This window comes from Siphateles boraxobius, unplaced genomic scaffold (assembly GCF_051911475.1).
Source record: "Siphateles boraxobius isolate OS27281-9 unplaced genomic scaffold, OSU_SipBor_1 11, whole genome shotgun sequence".
Taxonomy (NCBI): Eukaryota; Metazoa; Chordata; class Actinopteri; order Cypriniformes; family Leuciscidae; genus Siphateles; species Siphateles boraxobius.
This window is the reverse complement of record NW_027508711.1, coordinates 8,286,938-8,311,849: the sequence shown is the minus strand read 5'-3', so window position 1 is coordinate 8,311,849 and position 24,912 is coordinate 8,286,938. Positions and strand designations below refer to the sequence as shown.

At 43.7% G+C, this 24,912-nt stretch overlaps 1 protein-coding gene across 4 annotated transcripts in view; it reads right to left on the bottom strand.

Annotated features, from left to right (window-relative positions):
- Window positions 1-5,725: 5,725 nt before the first annotated feature.
- slco2b1 (solute carrier organic anion transporter family, member 2B1) overlaps window positions 5,726-24,912 on the bottom strand; it is a 36,724-nt gene continuing 17,537 nt past the window's right edge. For 2 of the 4 annotated variants that reach the window (XM_077194797.1, XM_077194806.1), the window contains 3 exons: window positions 13,908-13,972; window positions 13,234-13,354; window positions 11,936-12,861 (listed from right to left, as the gene is read on the bottom strand). In XM_077194797.1, coding sequence (XP_077050912.1) covers window positions 12,657-12,861; window positions 13,234-13,354; window positions 13,908-13,972 — 391 coding nt within the window. In that variant the 3' untranslated portion in view covers window positions 11,936-12,656. Of the gene's footprint in view, window positions 6,031-8,562; window positions 8,684-11,935; window positions 12,862-13,233; window positions 13,355-13,907; window positions 13,973-24,912 lie in introns of those variants that run through there. The other 2 variants (XM_077194811.1, XM_077194802.1) reach the window with 2 other exon arrangements.

Here is a 24,912-nt window from a genome sequence, read left to right as displayed (position 1 = left end):
AGGTCTATGTTAGAACGGCAGTGTCTGTCAACACTCGTGGGTGGGGCCTGTACTTAGTGACGTCACTAAAACTGCAGTCTGAAAACAGGTTGTTGGGAGACACTGCTGATAATTTATGGGGATTAATAAAAAAAGGAGTGAGTGGATTTTTATCACTATTGGGTGGTTGTGTACACACACTGCCAACACACATTTATGTCCAAACAGCATGCAAAAGTGAATTTTGCATAATATGGGACCTTTAAGAATAGAATTTGAAAATTATCGACTGAATGAGAATATTGAAGACTTCAAGTTTAAGTGGGCTATAAATAACTGTATTTGCGATGTTGACTACAATGGTAATTTAAAAATGTATGTATAATATTATATGATGATAATGCTTGTAAAAAGGTTTATGGGTGTTTGTTAATCTTTTCTTTTCTTGTTGGCTAAATAATTGATTGAAGATTGTTTTTAAATTTTTGTAATTAAAGTTGTTCAAAGGTCTCTCTCTCTCTCTCTCTCTCTCTCTCCCTCCCTCTCTCTCTCTATCTCTCACGTTAGCAGGCTTATTTACAGGAAAAGATATTTACTGCGAGGGACAAACCTACAAAATGATATTAAACTAGCCTATTCCGAAGTTGTACTCGCCAAACACTTTTATGAATGTCAACTTGCAAACAGGCACCTTCTCCAGATGACTGTTGCACAAAAGACTGTACTTAACAGCTTTGTTACATTTTTTTTGTTCGTTTACGTCCTGGACTTTCGTACGCTTCCTTATCACTTGCGGCCTGTATGACCAAGTATGGCCTGGTCCTGGTCAACCTTGTTTGGTTTTTCATAAAAATAGTTGAAATTTATCATCAGATTGTCCGGCGACAGCCTCTTGGCCTGACAAAAACCTTTGGCAGCAGCTTTGTGTTGACATCCCATTGTTGGTATTAACGCGCCACCCGAGTGACGAACCTTCTTATTTGTTGTTTTTTGTGATTTTCTTTGTCCAGTCTGCGTTTTCTACCCCCAGGTGTAGGTCTCACTGGCTCATCAAGGCCATCAAAGGTGTTATCACAGTTTAAAGCACTCATTTTGAGGAATTTGTCGCCTCAGGTTGCCACCTCAGAGCGTAGAACCAAATTCTGATTAGTCGAGTGGATGTATCGCGTTTAGGTTAAAAATAGGTTCGGCGCTTTTCGCGGTTTGGAAAGGAACTGCATCCTACAGTACATTTTAAACAAGGAAATATAGCGATTTGGCATGAAACGTTGATGGAGCAGTGTATAGGTTTAGTACGCAGCAAAAAAAAATTTAAATGCCGTTTATCGCATTTTGGAAAAGAGCTCTTCATATAATGGTGAGCAAGCAAGAGTTTAAACGGTGTGCTGTTGCCTGCCCTCGTTTTATCACGGCTGGAGACACACACCAGCTTTGTGTTGATTGTTTGGGAGTGGAGCATGCCCAGTCAGTTCTCGAGGGGGTTAACTGTGAGCATTGCGAGAAGCTGCCCGTGAGGACACTCAACTCCCACCAGGCGTTCTACGAGGAGGACTGTTTGGTTCGCGATCCCCAGGGTGCAAAAAGGTTGCCGAGGCAAAGCGGCGACGCACATCTTGGGGCTCGCAAGTGGATCTGACAGTGGGGTTTGAGACGGGCCAGATCCAGTGCCATCATTAAAAACCCCAGCGTTACCCAAGCCATTAATAGCCACTTCTGCGCTGGTGGGTAAAGCATATTCGGCAGCAGGTCAGGCTGCGGCATGCTTGCATACAATGTCGATTTTGCAAGCATACCAGGCTGATCTGCTTAGGGACATGGATGATTGTGAGAAAGTCAGCGCTGACATAATTCAAGAATTGCGTCACGCAACAGATCTGTCTCTCTGGGCCACCAAGGATACGGCCAAATCAGTAGGCACCGGCCAAATCAGTAGGCACCAGCAAATCAGTAGGGGGGCTGGGTGTCGGTCACAGTCAAAGCCGGTTAGAAGCAGGCAAGATCTGAGGTGCCTGCACATCTCAACGACCCTCGTAGAGGGTCCCTTAGTAGATTTTCTGGCAGCGTAGAAACTACTGCCAAATATATCTCATTAGGTCCTGCATACAATAGAAGAGGGTTACAGAATTCACTTCGGTTCTCGTCCGCACAGATTTCTTGGGGTTCTCACTATATTGGTGGACCCCGAGCAGGCTCTGGTTATGGAGCAGGAAGTACTGCCTCTTCTACGAATGGGGGCTATAGAAAAGGGTTCCTCCTCCCAGCAGGGAGTCAGGGTTTTACAACCGTTACTTCGTTGTTCCAAAGAAGGATGGGGGGGTTGCGTCCTATTTTAGATCTGCACCAACTAAACCGCAAGGTTCAGAAACTCAAGTTCAAGATGCTTACACTCAAACAGATCGTGTCACTGATTCAGTCCGAGGACTGGTTTGTCACGATAGACTTAAAGGACGCTTACATCCATGTATCCGTCCATCCTCATCACAAGAAGTTTTTGAGGTTCGTTTTCGGGGGCAAAGCATACCAATATCGGGTTCTTCCTTTCGGCCTAGGTTTATCAATCCCACTTTTTCACAAAATGCATGGATGCAGCTCTGGCTCCCCTGACACTCCAGCGCATCCGCGTGTTGAATTACATCGACAATTGGTTGATTTTAGCTCAGTCTGAGCAGATGGCGGTTCGGCATCGAGATGTCATTCTGTCCCACATAAAGATGCTGGGGTTGAGGCTCAACACCAAGAAGAGTGTGCCTCCCGTCGCAGAGGACTACTTTTCTAGTGGTATGGGATTCGACAACGATGCGGGCACAGTTGTCACCTGCACGTATTACTTTGATTCTCTCTGAACTGTAAATGGGGTAAAACTAGGCCAGTCACTCACTGGGAAACAGTTTCAGAGACTTTTGGGTCTCATGGCATGCATAATTCATAATAATTCATAATTAATGGCTACCGTCACTTTGAGAGTAAAAAAAACAAACATATTACAGGCAAAACAAAATCAATACCTGTGACTCCTGACAATATATTGAGTTCTTATGAAGCAAAACAATTGGTCTGTCCAAGAAATTGAACAGAATAGTTCCCTTTCAGTCGCTCACGTTTGACGTAGTCGACGTGTCGACTGATTGGGATCAAGCTTAGGGAGCCTGTCATCTTCGAGTACTGTTAAAATGAGCCAATGTACATTATTATGCGAGATCTGCATCTCACACTCTGCCCCGCTGCGTGGGTATAAAGACGGAAGTGGATGCACGCACCAGTTTTCTTTCGCTTCGGAGCCGATCGGTCTTCATGTCGATGTCTCTGAAGAGTGTTGTTATATTACAATGAGCGAGTCGCCCAGTGCTGATGGTTCTACAGCGCGAGTGCAGCGGTGATCGCGAGCTTCTGAGCTCTCAACTGCTGTTTTAACAGCATCATTTCTGTGTGTTTGTTGACGGTTGGTTAGAGTGCAAAGAAGTGAGTGCTTCACTGTTTCAGTTCACTGTTCAGTGTTGCCGCAATCATTCCCCTGTGTGCTCCGCCACTGGTGACGGGTCCCATTTCCTGAAAGAGCAACACGGATGTGTTTGCGTCTTTTTCATAATGTCATTCCATCCGTGCATTTCTGGATGCGGTCGTTTCCTGTCCCCCTCTGACAGTCACAATGGTTGCATCACGTGTTTGAAAGGTGTATTTATATATATATATATATATATAAATATATATATATATCCCATATAAATATATATATAAATATACCATCTCCACCGCTGGTTACGGCCATTCCCCTGGATCCAATGGCACCCCTGGTGTCGTCAAGCTTCTTGGCTATGCTCCTGCCGCTAGCTCCATGTGGCTCATCTACCTCAGGCATCCCCTCCACCAGCTCGGCATGAGGCAGAGTATCCGCCTACACCTAGGGCCTCCAAGCCCATATCCACCTTGGCCTGTCAGCCCATCGCCATCACTTCGGCTCACCACTCCCTCGTCGCCTCCGCAGCCTGTATGCCCAGAGACTCTCCTGGGCTCCCTTGTCGCTCCAGGTCGGCCTCTGGCGGTCAACGCCCAGCTTCTGCCACGGACTTCCGGAGTTCCGGCGGTGCCTAAACCCTCCACCACTACGGCATCTTTGGGCTCCTTCCTCCTTCTGAACTCTGCATTGTCCTCGTCTGCTCCAGCATCACCCGGGGCAGCCGAGTCCCCGTCATCGCCTCGGCCCTGTAATCCAGCAGCTCAGCCTAAGACTTCCAGACTATTCGAGTCGTCCTGGTCCATCAGCCTCACAGCTTCACTGGTTCCTCCTCTCACCCTGGTTCCGCCACCATCAATCGGCTCCCGGTTGCCCCCCAGCCCAGAAGCCAAAGCTCCACCCTGGCTCCTCCCACAGTTGGGACCACCATGGTGTTTCCCTCTGACTCCTCATGGTCATCCATGTCCATGTCCATCACCAGATCCACGCCCTCCACCGAAGCCTCCAACCTCTTTTCTCCTGTTGAACTATTCTGTTACAGTCGCTAGGTCACGCCTCTCAGGAGTGGGAGCTGCTGTCACAGTTATGTTCAGTTTAGGTCAATTTCTGTCATGTCTGTATTAGTTCTCATTAGTTTCTAGGGTGTCTGATTGGTTTATCTCTGTTCAGCTGTGCCTGCTTAGTGTCTTTATACTCTCTGTTCTGTTTAGTCCTCGTCGGTAATTGTTTGTGTTGAACGTGTTTTGGATTCCCCTGAGTTTGCTACTTCATTAAAGACTGTATTTCAAATCATCTTCTTCGTTGTGTGCGTTCTAAGCCAGCAGATGCGTGACAATTGCAAAAATTGTTCAGGAATGCTCAACATAAATCAATGGGTCATAACCAAACACATAAACCCCTTTGTTTCGAATTGTACCAACTGAATGAAGATTTTTAGCATGGTAATGGATATGACAAAGTTAATGTATTTTGTTTTGGCAGAGCTGCTACACGGCTGATGGTGTTGATTATTTCTGTTGTTGTTGCTTATTGCTGCTGCAGAGCAAGCACAGGGAATTGCTACTGCCAACAAACATCGACATGCTGCTGCAGCACAAATATCATATATAAAATTACCCATTGTAGATCTATACTGGTGGAGCAGAGAAGTAGTATTTTAATTCAGTTAGAACACATTACACAAGCCATTTGTGAAATTTGAAATGTGTATTTTCATTTCAGCCTTTAGGTATATAGTAACATGTATACAAATTATATAAAAACTTAATTAAACACATGTAGAGTATATTTATGTGAAGGGATATCCCATATGATCATGTGACTGTATGATAGTATACAAATAATATATATATACTGTATATATATATATAAAATCAGATGGAAGAAAAACAGATATAGCACATTTCACATAAATTGTACCAAAAACAAAATGTGTTAGTATGCGTTCAAAAATGACCAAAGAGCTAATTATAAACACATCACAGTAGAAGAAAAAAACAAAACAAAATGTTTTCTTATATACAGACATAGTTGGCTCTATGTCTACACTAAGTAATGTGATCATTACACTACTCAGATTTTCCCATTGTTAGCATATAAAATGTGTAAAGTACAACTGAGTGCTCACAAAAAAAATATGTAAACTCAAAGGAAAAGTAAGGAAAATATTTTAGGCTTACTGCCAGAGATAATACAGAAACAATAACATGTATTTTAAAGTGGACTTTGTCTCCTTGCATTATTATGTCTGATTGATGACAGCTGTTTTTAGAAATGAGTGTGTAAAAAGGTCTGGTGTCGTCCTGTTTCAGAAACCTGGCCTGTTTGAGTGGTTGCATTATGGCAATCTGAGAATCTCCACATATCTTCTGTATTTTCTTTCTGTCTTTACTCTCTAAGGACCATTTGTGTTGCAGCGTCCACTTGAGTTGTTAACCATCTGTTTGGCATCTTTCATTTCTTGGGAACTTTCACTTTTGATCTGGTTGTTAATTTTCTCATTCTGTTGCTGGGTTGATTTTATCCTCCGAATCACCATATAAGACAGGAAGAAACAGACGAAGCCACCGAATATAAAGAATATCTGGAGTCCCAGGAATCTGGGAAACAAAAAGCATTTAACAATTGTAAATTTACCTTGCTAAAAAAACAGCCTAAGTTGGTGAGATGATATATTACCGAATAAGGCTGGTCTAGTATAATGGTATTAGAGGGGTTTGGGGCACAAACTGGGCAGGCAGATAGACAATTGTCCAGCCTCAGCCAGACTGGGAGCCTAGATAGACCAGCACAAACCAGTTAAGACCAACAAAGCTGTTTTTTTTTTTTAAGTATGGTGAAGTATATATATATATATATATATATATATATATATATATATATATATATATACTGCCCTACAAAGCAAAAAGGCAGTAACTGCATTTTTGGTCAAAAATGAGTTATTATCATTTTCATGACATTCAAGGCATCCTTTGTTATGTGACAAAACATCTTATCTCAAATGTGTGTTGTTTTGGAGAAAAATGGTACTCGTTTCTACAGTAACTGCAAAAAGCCCTAGTGAAACAAAGCAAGAATACAGTAACATCCATTACTGTATTCTTGTTATGTTTTACCTAACAAAAAATAACCGTGTTGCTGCGCAGTGTAGTTACTGTTGCCATGGTGAACACACAGCTGATTTCGCGGCATCCTCACGGGACGGTTTTAACATTTTTACCCTTCTAACTTCACACAAATTTTGTTTGAGATGGCACAAAGCCGGGGAAAGAAGATGGTCGAACTGGCGTTGAAAAGAAAATACCCGGAGAATGGTAAGTAAGAGTGACAGATTAAACATTTAGAGGCTAGGCTATCACAATATAAACTCCTGTCAGCCGCCAGGGCGGGACTTCCTCTCAGAGGTCCATTCAGATAGCATTATGCTAATTGACAGGCGATGTTTTAAATAGCTTTGCTAACCTGCCCCTGATCCTCCCTGCTTCGAGCTGTAACTTTATTCTCTGTAACTTCACATCATCGCCGATGCCATGTCATCATTTTGTTGTTCATGTCACAAAGTTATAATCCAACCAGCGGTGAAAAAATATTCAATAACTAGAAAAGCACTCGGAGAGCACTAACCTCTGTCAAGGTAGCCTAATAGGTTCACTGAGGCAATTCCAAATGTCCCGTGTTCCGGATCACCACCAAAATGTAGTAATCTGTTCCTTGTCCTAATACCCATGTTGTCCGAAAATGTCATCCAAATTCGTACAGTACTTTTCGAGTTATCTTACTAACGAACAGACAAACATACACAGCACCAAAAGATAACCTTTGGGCGGAGGTAAAACTTCTTAAGGCATCAGGCTATCCCATAACATCCAAGCAGTCAGCGTGATCTTCTTCGCTCTTATTAGCCTACATGAACGGCGTCTTCTTTTTTCATAGGCTAATCATTCACAGCGTTGTTGTCCAGCAGGAGAATATATGTGTCCATAAACACAGCTATCGGTGTAACAGTTATTCTTTAACGTGACAGGTGTCTGTTCAACTTAAAACACACTCTCTTCGCGGCCGCTGTTTGAAGACTATGTCCGCTGTTTAGATAAGTTAGCAAGTTGTGAGCAAAACTGACATCTTTCTCTTTACTGTTGTAAGCATCCATGCTTTCAACAAAAACAAACTTCTGCAGACAGAGCGAGCCGGCAGGTATTTACACCCCCCTTAGCGCTAAGGCTCAAACACATTGGTTCCTGTTCCTAAGCATTTATTTATTGCACGGTTTCTTCTTCAGAATATAAAATTATATATTTAATTTGGATTCCCCTTAATTATATTAACCTATGAAAATGTTGTCCCTCTGCATGAAAGCAAGCTTCTATGTTTTATCCTATTATAGGTCTAATGTAACTTATGAAGCCAGGCTGCTTTTTGTGTGTTGGCTTTTCTTTCTTCATTTTCATTAAGGGTGCAAAATTATTAATTTATTGTGTTAGCCTAATTCATCCATTATTTTGTCATGGACCTAATTTAAGTTATTTCCTGTACAATGAAATATTATGATATACAGACATCAATACATATATTGATCAGAGTGAAGATGCTGTCCTGTAGGTCCATATAATAATAATAATAATAATAACAATTTGTTGCAGTACACAGACAGACAGACAGACAGACAGACAGACAGACACAGACAGATGTGGATTTACATTCATGCCACTAATTTTCTCTCTTTTTCATTTAATCTGTAGTTACTGCCTTTTTCCTTGGTATTGTGCCACGTTTTTTGTTAAGTAATACAAAGCAAGAATACAGTAACTGCAAAATAGGGGTAAAATATCAAATTAAATATGAGGATTGATATGTACAAAGAATAAGCTAATATAAAGTAACAAAACAGCCACATGTCCAATAATCTACCTACAACTACTTAGGCTGGATAACAGGATAACTTTAAAGTCATTTTTCTCAGTTCTGCACTCTGCGTAGTTACTGCCTTTTTGCTTTGTAGGGCAGTATATATATATATATATATATATATATATATATATATATATATATATATATATATATATAAGCCATACTAATAACTACAGTATAAGGCTCATTACTTTTCATAGCAGTGTAATTGTAAATTTTACCTGTGTCTGAAAAAGTCTAAATCATAGTACTGACATGATGTTGTCTTATTGCATTTCTTTCCCCACATAATGCATGTGGTATCTATTGCACGGCCATACAACACTGGTGCTGGGAGAAATGCTGTCAGGAAATAAAAGTTAATTGTTAATATATTTATAATTAAAATACCTCAGTACCTCATCGCAAAATATAATCACTGTGACAATCTTTACCATAAACACATTAATGGCTAAAAACTAGAATATTGTCTTAACACACCTCTTCCTGTTAATGATATGTTGGCTGTTAAGTTATTAGGCTACACTTTTTTTAAGATATCACTGCAACTTTCACAATACTGGGAAAACTTGTTATATAAACAAAGACAGATAACACTAGGCTAAACAGGGCAGGTCTGAATATGCCCATAAAAAAATGTATGTCGAAACAACATCCCTTCTTATTTGATCATAGTAGATAGTGTGTGCAGTCCAGACTTAACCTGTATTAACTTCATAAGCACAATGGCTTCACACACTTGTAAACTGCTGCAACAAGGCTCTGATTACTACTTGTTGTTTTTGTTCACTTAAACTCAGAGCGCCTCTAATTAGGTTTTTGCCGTAACAAAAAATATGACATGTCCCGTTCTGCATGATTGACTTTTCTTGCTTACGAGTACTCTAAACAGCATGAATTGAATATTCTCCCACAGAATAGATTAGTCCCGCAACCATAGCAGCAAGATTCACCTGAGCCAATACTACTAACAAATAAATTGGGTTCCGCAGAGTCCTCCTGATGATTTTGGGGAAGCCTGAGGAAAGATAAGAGACACCAAACTATTTGAAAGAATCTGAAGAACATTTCTACATTAAACCACAAAAAAAACATCCATGAAGACAAGAACATTATATTTTGGTAGATTAATGAAACAGCATGGTTTCATGAAAACTGTATCCAACGATCTTTAATATTTGTATAAGTCAGTTGTTGGTTTTTTTCTAGAACCCATATTTTACATTGGACATCAAGTGAAGTCAGCATCATTTATCCTACAGAAATCTCCTTAAAAATCAAACACTAAAATTACAGTATTAATATTACCAGGAAAGTTATTTTTTAGACAAATTACACAAGTTCCAAAATATTGTAGAGTTTGATTGGACGCACAACTTTAACAACAAAACACATGGGGAAAAAATGTTTTCCTGCTTTGTGCAGCCCACCCATTAAGAACAAATGTGATATGTTCATTACAAATGTTGCAGGAACAGAACATTTGAATTATTCATTTGTAGTTGAGGTTTCACTTGATGGTCTCTTTAACACATTCTGTTGACTATAAGTAACTTTACACCTACATGTCTACTAACTCTCGTTTGAGTTTCAGTAGAGTATTTGTACTGTACACTGGTTGGGTTAGAATAAGTCGACATGTACTTGCAAAGTAACTTATAGTCAGTATAATGTCTGTTATGGGAGCATCACAATAAAGACTTAGCTGATATCAAGCAGAGAGTCTACTAATGCTCTTATGAGAGTTAGTTGACATGTAGTTGCAAAGTTACTTATCAACAGAATTTTCAAAAGGGACCATCACAATAAAGTGTTACAGTAGTTGAGATTACTAAATCATTATTTGGCTTTTAGCATCTGGTTCTGGATAAGTAGGTCAAAGTGCATAGCATAAAGTTTCTTTGCTTCACTTAGATTGAGCAGCATTACAAATGTTCTAAAGTAGGCCATAAACCTGCATCTTACTCACTAATCACTTAGAATCCAGTTTAACCAGATGCTGAATACGATGAGATTTTGTGGGTGAGTTTGTGGAATTATCTTTAAACTAGCTGTTAAAAGAATGCAGACAGTATGAAGTCCCCACACTCGAATCCTCGTCTTTTTCCCAGGTCCAGTCCGGATATTTTGATACTCCGGTCCTGTCTTCTTCAGCCTATGTAACTGCCTAATTTCCTGGTCCCATCTCCACCGCTGGTTACGGCCATTCCCCTGGATCCATTGGCACCCCTGGTGTCGTCAAGCTTCTTGGCTCTGCCCCTGCCGCTAGCTCCATGTGGCTCATCTACCTCAGGCGACCCCTCCACCAGCTCATGTCGAGGCAGAGGACCCGGCTACACCTCGGGCCTCCAAGACCATGTCCACCTTGGCCTGTCAGCCCATCGCCATCACTTCGGCTCACCACTCCCTCGTCGCCTCCTCAGCCTGTATGCCCTGAGACTCTCCTGGGCTCCCTTGTCGCTCCAGGTCGGCCTCTGGCGGTCAACGCCCAGCTTCTGCCACGGACTTCCGGAGTTCCGGTCGGTGCCTAAACCCTCCACCACTACGGCATCATTGGGCTCCTTCCTCCCTCTGAACTCTGCATTGTCCTCGTCTGCTCCAGCATCACCCGGGGCAGCCGAGTCCCCGTCATCGCCTCGGCCCTGTAAGCCAGCAGCTCAGCCTCAGACTTCCAGACTATTCGAGTCGTCCTGGTCCATCAGCCTCACAGCTTCACTGGTTCCTCCTCTCACCCTGGTTCCGCCACCATCAATCGGCTCCCGGTTGCCCCCCAGCCCATAAGCCAAAGCTCCGCCCTGGCTCCTCCCACAGTTGGGACCACCATGGTGTTTCCCTCTGACTCCTCATGGTCATCCGTGTCCATGTCCATCACCAGCTCCACGCCCTCCACCGAAGCCTCCAACCTCTTTTCTCCTGTTGAACTATTCTGTTACAGTCGCTAGGTCACGCCTCTCAGGAGTGGGAGCTGCTGTCACGGTTATGTTCAGTTTAGGTCAATTTCTGTCATGTCTGTATTAGTTCTCATTAGTTTCTAGGGTGTCTGATTGATTTATCTCTGTCCAGCTGTGCCTGCTTAGTGTCTTTATACTCTCTGTTCTGTTTAGTCCTCGTCGGTAATTGTTTGTGTTGAACGTGTTTGTGATTCCCCTGAGTTTGCTACTTCATTAAAGACTGTATTTCAAATCATCTTCTTCATTGTGTGCGTTCTACAGCTACAGATGTGTGACAATTGCAAAAATTGTTCAGGAATGCTCAACATAAATCAATGGGTCATAACTAAACACATAAACCCCTTTGTTTTGAATTGTACAAACTGAATGAAGCTGAACAAACTGAATTTTTAGCATGGTAATGGATATGACAAAGTTAATGTATTTTGTTTTGGCAGAGCTGCTACACTGCTGATGGTGTTGATTATTTCTGTTGTTGTTGCTTATTGCTGCTGCAGAGCAAGCACAGGGAATTGCTACTGCCAACAAACATGGACATGCTGCTGCAGCACAAATAGCATATATAAAATTACCCATTGTAGATCTATACTGGTGGAGCAGAGAAACAGTATTTTAATTCAGTTAGAACACATTACACAAGCCATTTGTGAAATTTGAAATGTGTATTTTCATTTCAGCCTTTAGGTATATAGTAACATGTATACAAATTATATAAAAACTTAATTAAACACATGTAGAGTATATTTATGTGAAGGGATATCCCATATGATCATGTGACTGTATGATAGTATACAAATTATATATATATATATATATATATATATATATATATATATACACAAAATCAGATGGAAGAAAAACAGATATAGCACATTTCACATAAATTGTACCAAAAACAAAATGTGTTAATATGCGTTCAAAAATGACCAAAGAGCTTATTATAAACACATCACAGTAGAAGAAAAAAGCAAAACAAAATGTTTTCTTATATACAGACATAGTTGGCTCTATGTCTACACTAAGTAATGAGTTCATTACACTACTCAGATTTTCACATTGTTAGCATATAAAATGTGTAAAGTACAACTGAGTGCTCACAAACAAAATATGTAAACTCAAAGGAAAAGTAAGGAAAATATTTTAGACTTACTGCCAGAGATAATACAGAAACAATAACATGTATTTTAAAGTGGACTTTGTCTCCTTGCATTATTATGTCTGATTGATGACAGCTGTTTGTAGAAATGAGTGTTTTCACAGTCTGTTGTCGTCCTGTTTCAGAAACTTGGCCTGTTTGAGTAGTTGCACTATGGCAATCTGAGAATCTCCACATTTCTTCGGTATTTTCTTTCTGTCCTTACTCTCTAAGGACCATTTGTGTTGCAGCGTCCACTTGAGTTGCTAACCATCTGTTTGGTATCTTTCATTTCTTGGGAACTTTCATTTTTGATCTGGTTGTTAATTTTCTCATTCTGTTGCTGGGTTGATTCTATCCTCCGAAGCACCATATAAGACAGGCAGAAACAGACGAAGCCACCGAATATAAAGAATATCTGGAGTCCCAGGAATCTGTGAATCAAAAAGCATTTAACAATTGTAAATTTATCTTGCTAAAAAAAACAGCCCGAGTTGGTGAGATGATATATTAACCGGATAAGGCTAATCTAGTATAATGGTATTAGATGGGTTTGAGGCACAAACTGGGCAGATAGACAATTGTACAGCCTCAGCCAGACTGGGAGCCTAGATATACCAGCACAAACCAGTTAAAACCAACAAAGCTGTTTTTTCTTAAGTATGGAAAAGTATATATATATATATATATATATATATATATATATATATATATATATATATATATATATATATATATATAAGCAATACTAAAAACTACAGTATAAGGCTCATTACTTTTCATAGCAGTGTAATTGTAAATTTTACCTGTGTCTGAAAAGGTCTAAATCATAGTACTGACATGATGTTGTCTTATTGCATTTCTTTCCCCATTTAATGCATGCGGAATCAATTGCACGGCCATACAACACTGGTGCTGGGAGAAATGCTGTCAGGAAATAAAAGTTAATTGTTAATATATACTTACAATTAATATACCTCAGTACCTCATCACAAAATATAATCACTGTGACAATCTTTACCATAAACACATTAATGACAAAAAAACTAGAATATTGTCTTAACACACCTCTTCCTGTTAATGATATGTTGGCTGTTAAGTTATTAGGCTACACTTTTTTTTTAAGATATCACTGCAACTTTCACAATACTGGGAAAACTTGTTATATAAACAAAGACAGATAACACTAGGCTAAACAGGGCAGGTCTGAATATGCCCATAAAAAATGTATGTCGAAACAACATCCCTTTTTATTTGATCATAGTAGATAGTGTGTGCAGTCCAGACTTAACCTGTATTAACTTCATAAGCACAATGGCTTCACAAACTTGTAAACTGCTGGATTAGGCTCTGATTACTAAAGGCTCTGATTACTACTTGTTGCTTTTGTTCACTTAAACTCAGAGCGCCTCTAATTAGGTTTTGGCCGTAACAAAAAATATGACATGTCCGTTCTGCATGACTGAATTTTCTTGCTTACCGAGTACTCTAAACAGCATGAATTGAATTCCCAAGGCAAAAGACTTGTCTTCTGGAGTCACAGTCCTGAACAAAAGCCAACAAACCATATTTAGTCAAAACATCAGTTAATAACACTTTATTTCAATAGTCCACTTTAGACATTCTACTTACTTTGCAACTATAGTACATGTCAACTTGAAGTCATTATAATTAGCAGTGAGTATTAGTTGACTGTCTGCTTAATATCTACCAACACTTTATTTTGATGGTCTCCCAATGGACATTCACAAGTTCACACTTATAAATAAGTCAGATAGAATAAAAGGTATGCATATTTGGCATGCTGTCCGAGGAGAGGGCTCCGAGTGTCTAAGGAGAGGGCTCTGAACTTGGTATTGGGCCCGAACTCAGAGTACTCTCCTCGAATATCCTGGCTGTGGTAAGAACAAACCAAGAGTGAGGAGTCGGGGTGATGCAGGGTTGCTGAAAACTGTTAAGGAATGTTTCTGAGTCGACTGTGTGTGTGTGTGTATATATATAAAAAAGGCTTGCTCCTGTCACGATTCATGAATTCACTGTTTCCTTCTTGTCTCGTGTCTTTGTTGTTATTCGTGTGTGGGTGTGTGAGTAGAGGGCGTGACCAACCCATCATCACTGATCAGCGCACAGCTGGTTTCACTTTCATCTCCAGCTGCAGGTCATTCACTTTACCCTTCATATACTCACCGTTTTGTCCTCTCCTTTGTCAGATCGTTGTTTGGTGTTTGTCGCGTGTGTGTTCCTGATCCCGGTTGGCGTCCAGTTCTGTGCTTTGTTCCTGTCCCTGGTTTCCGATCGTGTCTTCGTCTCCGTGTTCTGGATTATTCACCTTCATCATCATCACCTCTTCTCTTCATTCCACCTGCACTCGGTTGACCATCGTTGCCCTGCGCCACTCCCCGTGTCCAAGCACCATCACATTCTACTCATTGTTAATAAAGAAGAGTTTTACTTGCATATTGCTTCCTAGCCATTATTGCCGTGACAGAACGATCTGACCATCATGGAAGCAGCAGGTGAATCGTCAGCGTCTCTTCAAGCGTTCGTCGACAACTGCATGCAGAGGATGGATTCCTGTGAGAGGAACATCAATGACACGGGGAAGAGCAGTTCAAGCTCTAGTGGCGCAGGTGTCCGAGCTCACCCAGCAGATCCAACTTTTGAGAGCTCCCACTGCGCCACCCACGCCGCCTGTTCCCCCCACACCACCAGCGAACCCTTCCCAGACAGAGCCTCGACTACCAGTGCCCGAATCATATTCAGGAGAGCCAAGTTTCTGCAGGGCATTCATCATTCGATGCTCCATGCATTTTGCACTGCAACCCAGAACCTTCAGTACGGAACAATCCAAGGTAGCGCTTGTTCTAACGCTGTTATCTGGGAAGGCGGCACTATGGGGGACGGCGGTGTGGGAGAACCAAGACCCATGCTGTGCCTTGTTCCAGACACTCGCCGCTGAGATGAAACAAGTTTTCGATCAGGCAGTGGCCGGGAGAGAAGCGGCTAGAATTCTTGCTGATCTACGTCAAGGAGAGAGGTCCATATCAGATTTCTCTATCGAATTCCGGTCATTAGCGGCTGAGTGTCAATGGAACGAGGCGGCGCAGTGGGACATGTTCCTGCATGGGCTGGCTGATCGCATCCAGAGAGAGATTTACACCCTGGATCTGCCCACATCCCTCAACGGGCTTATTGAACTGGCTTTAAGAGTTGATGCACGTTTGACCAGAGTCGAGAGACGGGCTCTGCCCAGTCGGTTTTCCAGTGGAGCTGAGAATCAGCGTTTCAGCGGTGCGGATGCGGTCAGCCCCACTCACGATCACGAGCCCATGCAGGTGGGGCGAGCTCAGCTTTCCCGGGAGGAGAAGGAGAGGCTCAGATCCCAGGGACTATGCCTTTACTGTGGTGGGACTGGTCACCACGCTTACAGCTGTCCGGTAAAAGGCCAAGCCCGATAGTAACTATGAGGCTACTATTGGGTGGGATCTCCGCCGAGAAGACCTCATCAACATCTATGCTCCTCATGGTAAGACTTAGATGGTCAACACAAACCCACAACCACCGTGCACTGTTGGACTCGGGAGCCGAAGGTAATTTTATGGACTATTCGTTTGCACTCAAGTTTCATGTTCCCATCAAACCCCTCACACACAAGATCTCAGTTCTTGCACTCAATGGTCAAGAGTTCCCAACCATCGAATTCACCTCTGAAAACATCACTCTCATCACGTCTCGCAATCACACTGAAAGACTTTCATTCTACATCATGGACTCACCCCTTGCACCCATCGTTCTCGATCACCCGTGGCTCATACAACACAACCCCCGTGTGGACTGGCAGCAGTGTACCGTTGTGTCATGGAGCAGTCAATGTCATGAGTCTTGTCTTGTGTCTGCCTGTTCGTCTGTTTCTGTCCCTATGTTTCAGGAGGAGACAGTGGATTTGTCAAACGTGCCCGCAGAGTACCTCGACCTGAAGGAAGTGTTCAGTAAGTCTCGTGCTGCTTCTCTTCCTCTGCATCGTCCCTATGACTGTGCCATAGATTTACTGCCAGGTAAATCTCCGCCTAAGGGCAAGTTGTATTCGCTTTCTGCTCCAGAAAGGGAGGCTATGGAGAAATATATTTCTGATTCTCTAGCAGCCGGGTTCATCCGCCCTTCTTCTTCTCCAGCGGGGGCAGATTCTTTTTTGTGGGGAAGAAGGACGGGTCTCTGTGACCTTGTATTGATTACCGAGGGTTGAACAGCATCACGGTAAAGAATACTTATCCTTTGCCGTCTTCAGCCTTCGAGAGGTTGCAGGGAGCGTCGGTCTTCACAAAATTGGATTTACGTAAAGCTTATCATTTGGTCCGCATCAGGAAGGGGGATGAGTGGAAGACCGCTTTTAATACCCCCAGGGGCCACTTTGAATATTCGGTAATGCCGTTCGGATTATCGAACTCCCCAGCGGTCTTCCAGGCACTCGTCAATGACGTGCTGCGAGATATGGTCGATCAGTTCATATATGTCTACCTGGATGACATATTGATTTTTTCTTCTTCTCTCCAGGAACGTGCAGCACGTCCGACGAGTGCTTCAGCGGTTGCTAGAGGATGGGCTTTTTGTCATGGCGGAGAAATGCGCGTTTCATGCACAGTCTGTTCCTTTCCTAGGGTACATCGTTTCGTCTGAGGGAGTACGTATGGATCCCGGCAAGGTTAAGGCTGTGGTGGAGTGGCCAAGTCCAGATTCCTGTAATGCCCTACAGAGGTTTCTGGGGTTTACCGGCGTTTCATTCGAAATTTCAGCCAACTAGCCGCCCCTCTGACCGCCTTGACCTCCCCCAGAACTCTGTTCAGGTGGTCAGACGAAACCGAGGCTGTGTTTGCCAAACTCAAAGCCCGCTTTGTTTCAGCCCCTATCCTGGTTACCCCGGACGCTTCACGGCAGTTCGTGGTGGAGATCGATGCGTCAGAGGTGGGGGTAGGTGCAGTGTTATCCCAACATTCCCCCATAGACGACAGGATGCACCTGTGCGCGTTTTTGTGCCATCGGTTATCTCCTGCTGAACGTAATTATGATATTGGTAACAGAGAGTTGCCAGTTGGCAGTCAAGCTAGCATTGGAGGAGTGGCGTCACTGGTTAGAGGGGTCAGGGATACCTTTTATTGTCTGGACCGATCATAAGAATCTGGAATATATAAGAACTGCCAAAAGGTTGAACTCCAGGCAGGTTCGGTGGGCACTTTTTTTCGGTCGCTTAGATTTTTCTCTCTCGTACCGCCCGGGTTCCAAAAATGTAAAACCCGTCTCCTTATCGCGCATTTTTGATCGTTCTGAACGCCCGTCTACTCCCGAGTGCCTTTTACCCGAGACCCTATTCGTCTCCACACTCACATGGGAGCTCGAATCGAAGGTCAAGACGGCCTTAGAAGGGGTAACGCCTCCGCCCGGGTGTCCACCGAGACGCTTATTTGTGCAGGAGGGATTGGGGTCCGACGTTATTCAGTGGGGGCATTGTTCCAATGTGGCTTGTCATCCAGGAGTCAGTCGTACTAGATTTTTAGTCAAGCAACGATTCTGGTGGCCACTTATGGCTTGTGACATTCACAGTTTTGTTTTGGCTTGCTCAGTTTGTGCCACTGGTAAGACTTCCAATCGACCTCCTGATGGGTTACTTCAACCGCTGCCGGTCCCTTCGAGAGCCTGGTCCCATATAGCCCTAGATTTTATTACCGCCCTCCCACCCTAATTTTTTCACCCAAATTACCCTCAGCCAAGGAGACAGCGTGGACCGTCGTTAACCACGTCTTTCGCTTACATGGCCTCCCGATAGACGTGGTTTCCGACAGGGGACCCCAATCTGTGTCCAAATTTTGGCGAGAGTTTTGTAGGTTACTGGGGGTTTTGTAGGTTACTACATCGTCATCGAGTCCTTTGGTCTCCAATATTTTCGAACAGCTTGCGCCAGTGCAAACCCTCTTTTGGCAGTAAAAAACTACCGTCAGGATTTACTAAAGACACGCAGTGGAAAATTAGCACTGAAAAGGCGTTGGCAGGGTTATTTTTGCGGCAGACTTTATTGCATATGCATTTGTAGGAGTTTCCCTTTTAGACGCAAAATGTATTTAAATATTCTTAAATAAAATGTATAAAATTTAAGAATATTTAAATTTGTAACACGCAAGGTACTTTACTAAGATTTGCACTAGTCAATTTACTGGTATTTGCGCCATTATTTACAGCCCAAAAAAAGCATGTCTTAAACCAGACACTAATTTGTGCTGCTCTTGGTAGATTGCGTTGGTCATTATGGAAATGATTCGGCAGCATCTGTGTTCTATAATTTGTAGGTCGTCAGTAGATCACATGCAGAACATTCCACTCCCATCTGTGCTTTTTTGGAATTGCGCTCCCATGCTAGTTTGCCCTGTTTAGTAAATATGGCCCCAAGATCTGAGTGGGACTTAACAGAGTTTGAACAAAAACATCTGGGTCTAACCTCTAGAGTGGTTACGGAATCCCTCCAATAGTCTGCGATGTAAAACCAGTGTGCCGGCTGACTGAGTCCCTGGACAAGGCAAATGGCCTTTTTGCATAAAGACACAGTAATAATTCCTAACAGCTGTACACCTCTTTAACTCTCATGTTCCTTACCCTAAGCCAAAGGCCCAAGGCCCAGATAGGTTAATCTTCTAGACAGGCGGTATGGTATAGTCATGCATCGGCATCTGCCCTTTCCTTAGACTCCCTACTTCAAACTTCTCTAGATGGGTTCTAGGCTGGGGGAGCTGTTGTAATTTTCCCAAACCTAACCTAACAGTCTACTAATACTCTTAAATGAGTTAATTGACATGTAGTTACCAATTAATGAGAGTAAGTTGACGGGAGTAAGTTGACAAGTAGTTGCAAGTTACTTATAGTTAGTAGAATGTCTAAAGTGGACTACTGAATTAAAGTGTAACCCATCAGTTTATACATAATTGTACGACACTTTGCATATGAATTTGACGTCACTTCCATTTCATGAATCCCAGAGTATGAGCTCTTTGAAATCTTCTTTAACATATCCATTGAGGCTTTTTCTGAAAGTAAGGGCTGTTAAAGAGCCTGTAGTCTGTTATTACGCTGATGGCAGTTTTTCGTGATGTCGACAGGGCCTGTACAGGCAGGTTTTTCACTATGCTAGAATGATACTATGACGTATTATAGCTGAAAGCTGGGCAGAGGTGCATGATAAATGAGCAATGTATCTGCCTTTAAAAGACAAAGTAAATTAACACATTAGTCATTCCAGAGATTAAAAGGTCAAACAGAGTTTTGATTAAGTGCTCGCAGCTTCATTTTAATTGAAAAGATTCTGTATTTTAGAAACTGTCACTATTCTTACAGGTTTTTTGCAATGAAAAAAAAACAATGTGAAGTGCAATTTTAATTTCATGCATAATTCTTGCACTAAAGGAAATAATGTTTATAAATTGCAGTTAATGGAGTTCATTGGTCTAATAGAATATCAATAAAAGCCTTACTAGCTTTATAAAATAAAATATTTTTGGTATGCTGTAGCCTGTAGGTAGCAACTATGCAAGTATTGCACTACAACAAGCTGCAACCTGTAAAGCAAGTTCACCTCGTCACTCTTCCTTTCAGACAAAACATGTGCCACCATGTATATTGCCATTCATTTTTAAAGTAGCAACATTAATTAAATTAATGTTCCTCACATAAATGTATTTTTATTTGATTTTCTAAATTTAAATGACATGACATTATCACTCACTATACACCTAAAACCACCTCTTCATGAAGAGTATCAATATAAAACATTATACTTAAACATACAACAATATAAAACATATTAGTACCCTGCTATAACACTTTTGGAAAGTCAGACCAGATTCTAATATTTTAAATATTTTTAAGTATTTTTTTGTAACACACCATTGATATGTCAACAAAAATGTTTTGGATTTTTAGACATTTTTCCTCACTATGTCTTTGTCAGATATTCATTATGCCATATAGATTAATCCTATTTTCAACCCTTTTTTACAATCATGAAGATTCTCCACTTTTTCCAAATAAGGAAATATTTCAACATAAAGTGATGCTAGATGTTAACGTCTCTGGTTACGTATGTAACCCTGGTTCGCTGAAGGGAACGAGACGCTGCGTGACAACGCTTTGTGAACGCCCCTGCGTGAGTGCGTCATGAAGCACGTATGAAATCAGTCCAATGGCGAGACGGAACGCCATAGGCGGGTGACGTCATCGACCAGGAAACTATATAAGCACCCCAAAACACAAGCGCTTCAGCTTCTGATAAGACTGAAGCAAGTGCTCACGGGCATGCTGGGAGTATGGCATAGACACGCAGCGTCTCGTTCCCTTCAGGGAACTAGGGTTACAAATGTAACCAGAGACGTTCCCTACCAGGGAACTTGAGCTGCGTGACAACGCTTTGGGAACGCTAATACCAACGTCGCCATACGAGCAAGTGTCCGTCGTGTGAAGTCAGAGCGGACATTCGGACGAAAGCACCTGCGCCCCTGGAGTGGAGCTGAAGTCGAGATGATAAAACTTCACGAATGTGTGCGGTGAGGACCAGCCTGCCGCATCACAAACATCCTGGATTTATACTCCTGACAGGATAGCCTTAGAGGCAGAAGGAGAAGGCTGACCGGCGGACTCATAGGCAAGTGAGATGGCCTTGACCCCCCACTTGCTCAACCTCTGCTTAGATACTGGACAGCCCTTCTTAGGGGGTCCAAAGCAAAGTAATAGCTGTTCACTCTTTCTCCACAGGGCAGCTCTGTGGACGTAAGCATCTAGGGCCCTAACAGGGCAAAGCAGATATAGTTTCTCTTGGTCCGACGTCAGAAATGGAGGAGGACAGAAAGCCTGTGACCTCGGCCACTCCTGTACCATCGCGTCCAACCCCAGAGGGGCTGGAGGACTTAGGGAAAACCACAGTTGGCAGTGTGATGTTTACCTGGATGCAAATAGGTCTACTTCGGCACGACCGAAATGTTTCCATAGGAGCTCCACCACCTCGGGGTGGAGTCTCCACTCCCCGGGCCTCAGCCCCTGCCTCGACAGGATGTCTGCCCCCTGATTAAATACCCCGGGATATAAATCGCCCTCAGTGAAAGAAACTTCCCCTGGGACCATAGAAGGATCTGGCGAGCCAGCTTGTATAACGGGCGCGAACGCAGACCCCCCTGATGGTTTATATAAGAGACCACCGATGTGTTGTCTGACCGGACAAGAACATGGTGACTTCTCAGGTCTGGGAGGAAGTTTTTCAGAACCTGAAACACCGCCATTATTTCTAGACAATTTATGTGCCAATGAAGATGATGGTCCTGCCACAGACCCTGGGCCGAGCGACCACTCATGATCGCCCCCCAGCCTGTGAGAGAGGTGTCCGTCGTTAGTGTTACATGACGACACAGAGCCCCCAACACAGGACCTAGGGACAGGAACCAAGGTTCTTTCCACATAGCCAGAGCACGGAGACACCGTCGCGTGACCCTGATCTTGCGGAGCGGGTTTCCCCTCGGGGAGAACCCCTTGGTCCTGAGCCACCACTGCAGTGGTCTCATGTACAGCAGGCCGCAAGGTATAACGTTGGACGCTGCTGCCATCAGACCCAGAATCCTCTGATATTCTTTTACAGTGAGTGACTTGCCTAGCTTTGCCTGTTTGACGGCTAAGAGAATCGAAGCTATTCGAGCAGGAGACAGACGTGCCTGCATCGTCGTCGAATCCCAAACCACGCCCAGAAAAGTGGTCCTCTGTACTGGAGAAAGCACACTCTTCTTGGCGTTGAGCCTCAACTCCAACTTTTTGATATGGGCGAGAACGACATCTCGATGCCGAATCGCCTGATGCTCCGATTGAGCCAGAATCAACCAATCGTCGATATAGTTTAAAATGCGGATGCCCTGGAGTCGCAGCGGAGCCAGAGCTGCATCCATACATTTCATGAAAGTTCGGGGAGACAGTGCTAGGCCGAACGGAAGAACCCGATACTGGTACGCTTCGCCCCCGAAAGCGAACCTCAGGAACTTCCTGTGTTGTGGAAGGATGGAAATGTGGAAGTACGCGTCCTTTAGATCTATCATGACAAACCAGTCCTCGGACCTGATCTGTGACACGATCTGCTTGAGAGTAAGCATTTTGAATTTGAGCTTCCCTACTGAGCGATTTAACAGGCGCAGATCTAAAATTGGACGCAACCCCCCATCCTTCTTTGGAACGATGAAATATCGGCTGTAATAACCCAACTCTCTGCTGGGAGGACGAACTCGTTCTATAGCCTCCTTCAGCAGGAGAGTTTTTACCTCCTGTTCCATTACCAGAGCCTGCTCGGGGCCCACCACTGTGGGCAGAACCCCTCTGAACTGAATCGCGTACCCCTTCTCGATAGTCTGCAGGACCCAATGAGATACATTTGGAAGGCTTTTCCACTCTGCCAAAAATTCTACTAAGGGTACCAGTCTCTCGAGACTGGCCTCTGGAATATTTTGAGTGGCAGACACAGTGCCCTGTAACGGCGCACCGGCAGGGAACAACTGGTCTGACCACTCTAAACCGCTCCTCAGAGCGGGCGAGCGTCCCTCGGGAAAGCGCTCGCTGGGACCGTCTACGCCCCGGCACGCAGGGTTGGCAGAACGGGCCCCTGAGGGCACCGAGAGAGAACGGGCGCTGTGTACTGCAGCAAACACCTTTCTCTCTTGGTGGGGACCACCCTCAGTACCCTGACGTTTCTGGGGTCAGGGCTTCTTCTTCGACGAAGCCTTCCTGGTGACAATAACCGTCCTCAGATCGGCCTTGCCCCTGGAAGACCTCGTCTGAGAGCGCCGCGCCTCGGCCCAGTCTTGCTGGGGAGGAGCAGGAGACGCGACACTCCTTTTCTGTTGCGCCCGGTGTGAGGAGCTACTCGACGGCTGGGGCTGCTCCCGCCCAGCAGCCCCGGAGACATGAACACGGAGGGGGAGAAATTTCTGGAGCTCCGCCACCTGCTTTTTTTCTTCCTGAAACCTCTCGATGACCGAATTCACTGAGTCACCGAAGAGGCCAGCAGATGAAAGCGGGGCGTCCAGGAGAAAAGATTTTTCCTTTTCCTTCATGTTGGATAAATTCAACCATAAGTGTCTCTCCGTTGCCACCATGGCTGCCATAGAACGGCCCACTGATTTGGCCGTCTCCTTGGTGGCACGGAGAGAAAGATCTGCTGCCTGACGTAATTCTCGAATTACGTCAGCACTCATTTCATCCCCCTCACTCATATCTTTTAAAAGGTCTGCTTGATATGCTTGTAATATCGACATAGTATGTAAGCATGCTGCCGCTTGACCTGCCGCCGAGTAAGCTTTGCCCACCAAAGCCGAGGTATTTCTTAATGGCTTTGTGGGCAATGCCGGTGTCTTAAATGACGATGCCGTATCTGGAGATAGATGGCTCGCTAGCGTTTCTTCAGCCTTAGGCATCGCCCCATAACCATAATTCTTAGCCCCAGAAATATTTGAATAAACAGATGTTTGCTGGCTAAATATTCTGGATGACACTGGTCTTTTCCATGACCTCGACACCTCGGTGTGGAGGTCAGGAAAGAATGGAAGACACCGGCGTGGAGGTGCAGCACGAGACGGCAGAAATCTTTCATCTAGTTTACTTTTAGAACGAGATTCCTGTCTATCAGCTGGCCACTCGATGCTTAATTTTTCTACAGCACGAGTGAGCACCTCCATAAACTCCTCACTAGCAGGAGACTGAAGTGACGAGTCCCCAGTCTCTGCTGTATCAATACTTTCAACATCCAGATCCTCAGAACTGGATAATTGAAGTGATGGTGCCTCAGCCTGGGGGGAAGAAACCGCAGCGCGTGCTTCCACACCCGGATCTGAGGCACTGGATCTACCAGGTAAAGGCTGAGATAATGCAGAGCCCGTCTCAATCCCCGCTGATGGATCCATTTGCGATCCCCACGATTGAAGGGGACCCGAACCGCGGGGAGCGCGCCCCGAACCACTCTCCTCGAAGAGGGCTCGGCCGGAGCGGAGCGTTTTCATTGACATACGCTCGCAATATAAACAGACGTGGGTAGGGATGAACCAGCTCCCTCAAGAGCTGACTGGGCATGCTGCACTCCCATAGAAACAACACACTGATCGTGAGTGTCCCCACCCGTGATATAACGTGGGCAGGGATGAACACACTTTCTGAACTGCTGTTTGCTCGCCATATTATATATATATATATCGTCTCTTAATAGTTTTTTTTATATGTGAAAAACTCCTACCCTGCAATTTCTAAGGACAGACAAAAACACTTTGAGACACAGACTGATATATTCACACACAGAGCGCTTGGACTGATTTCATACGTGCTTCATGACGCACTCACGCAGGGGCGTTCCCAAAGCGTTGTCACGCAGTTCCCTGATAGGGAACTTTCAATACAGATCATATTTACATGCTTTAGATTGAACATAAAGG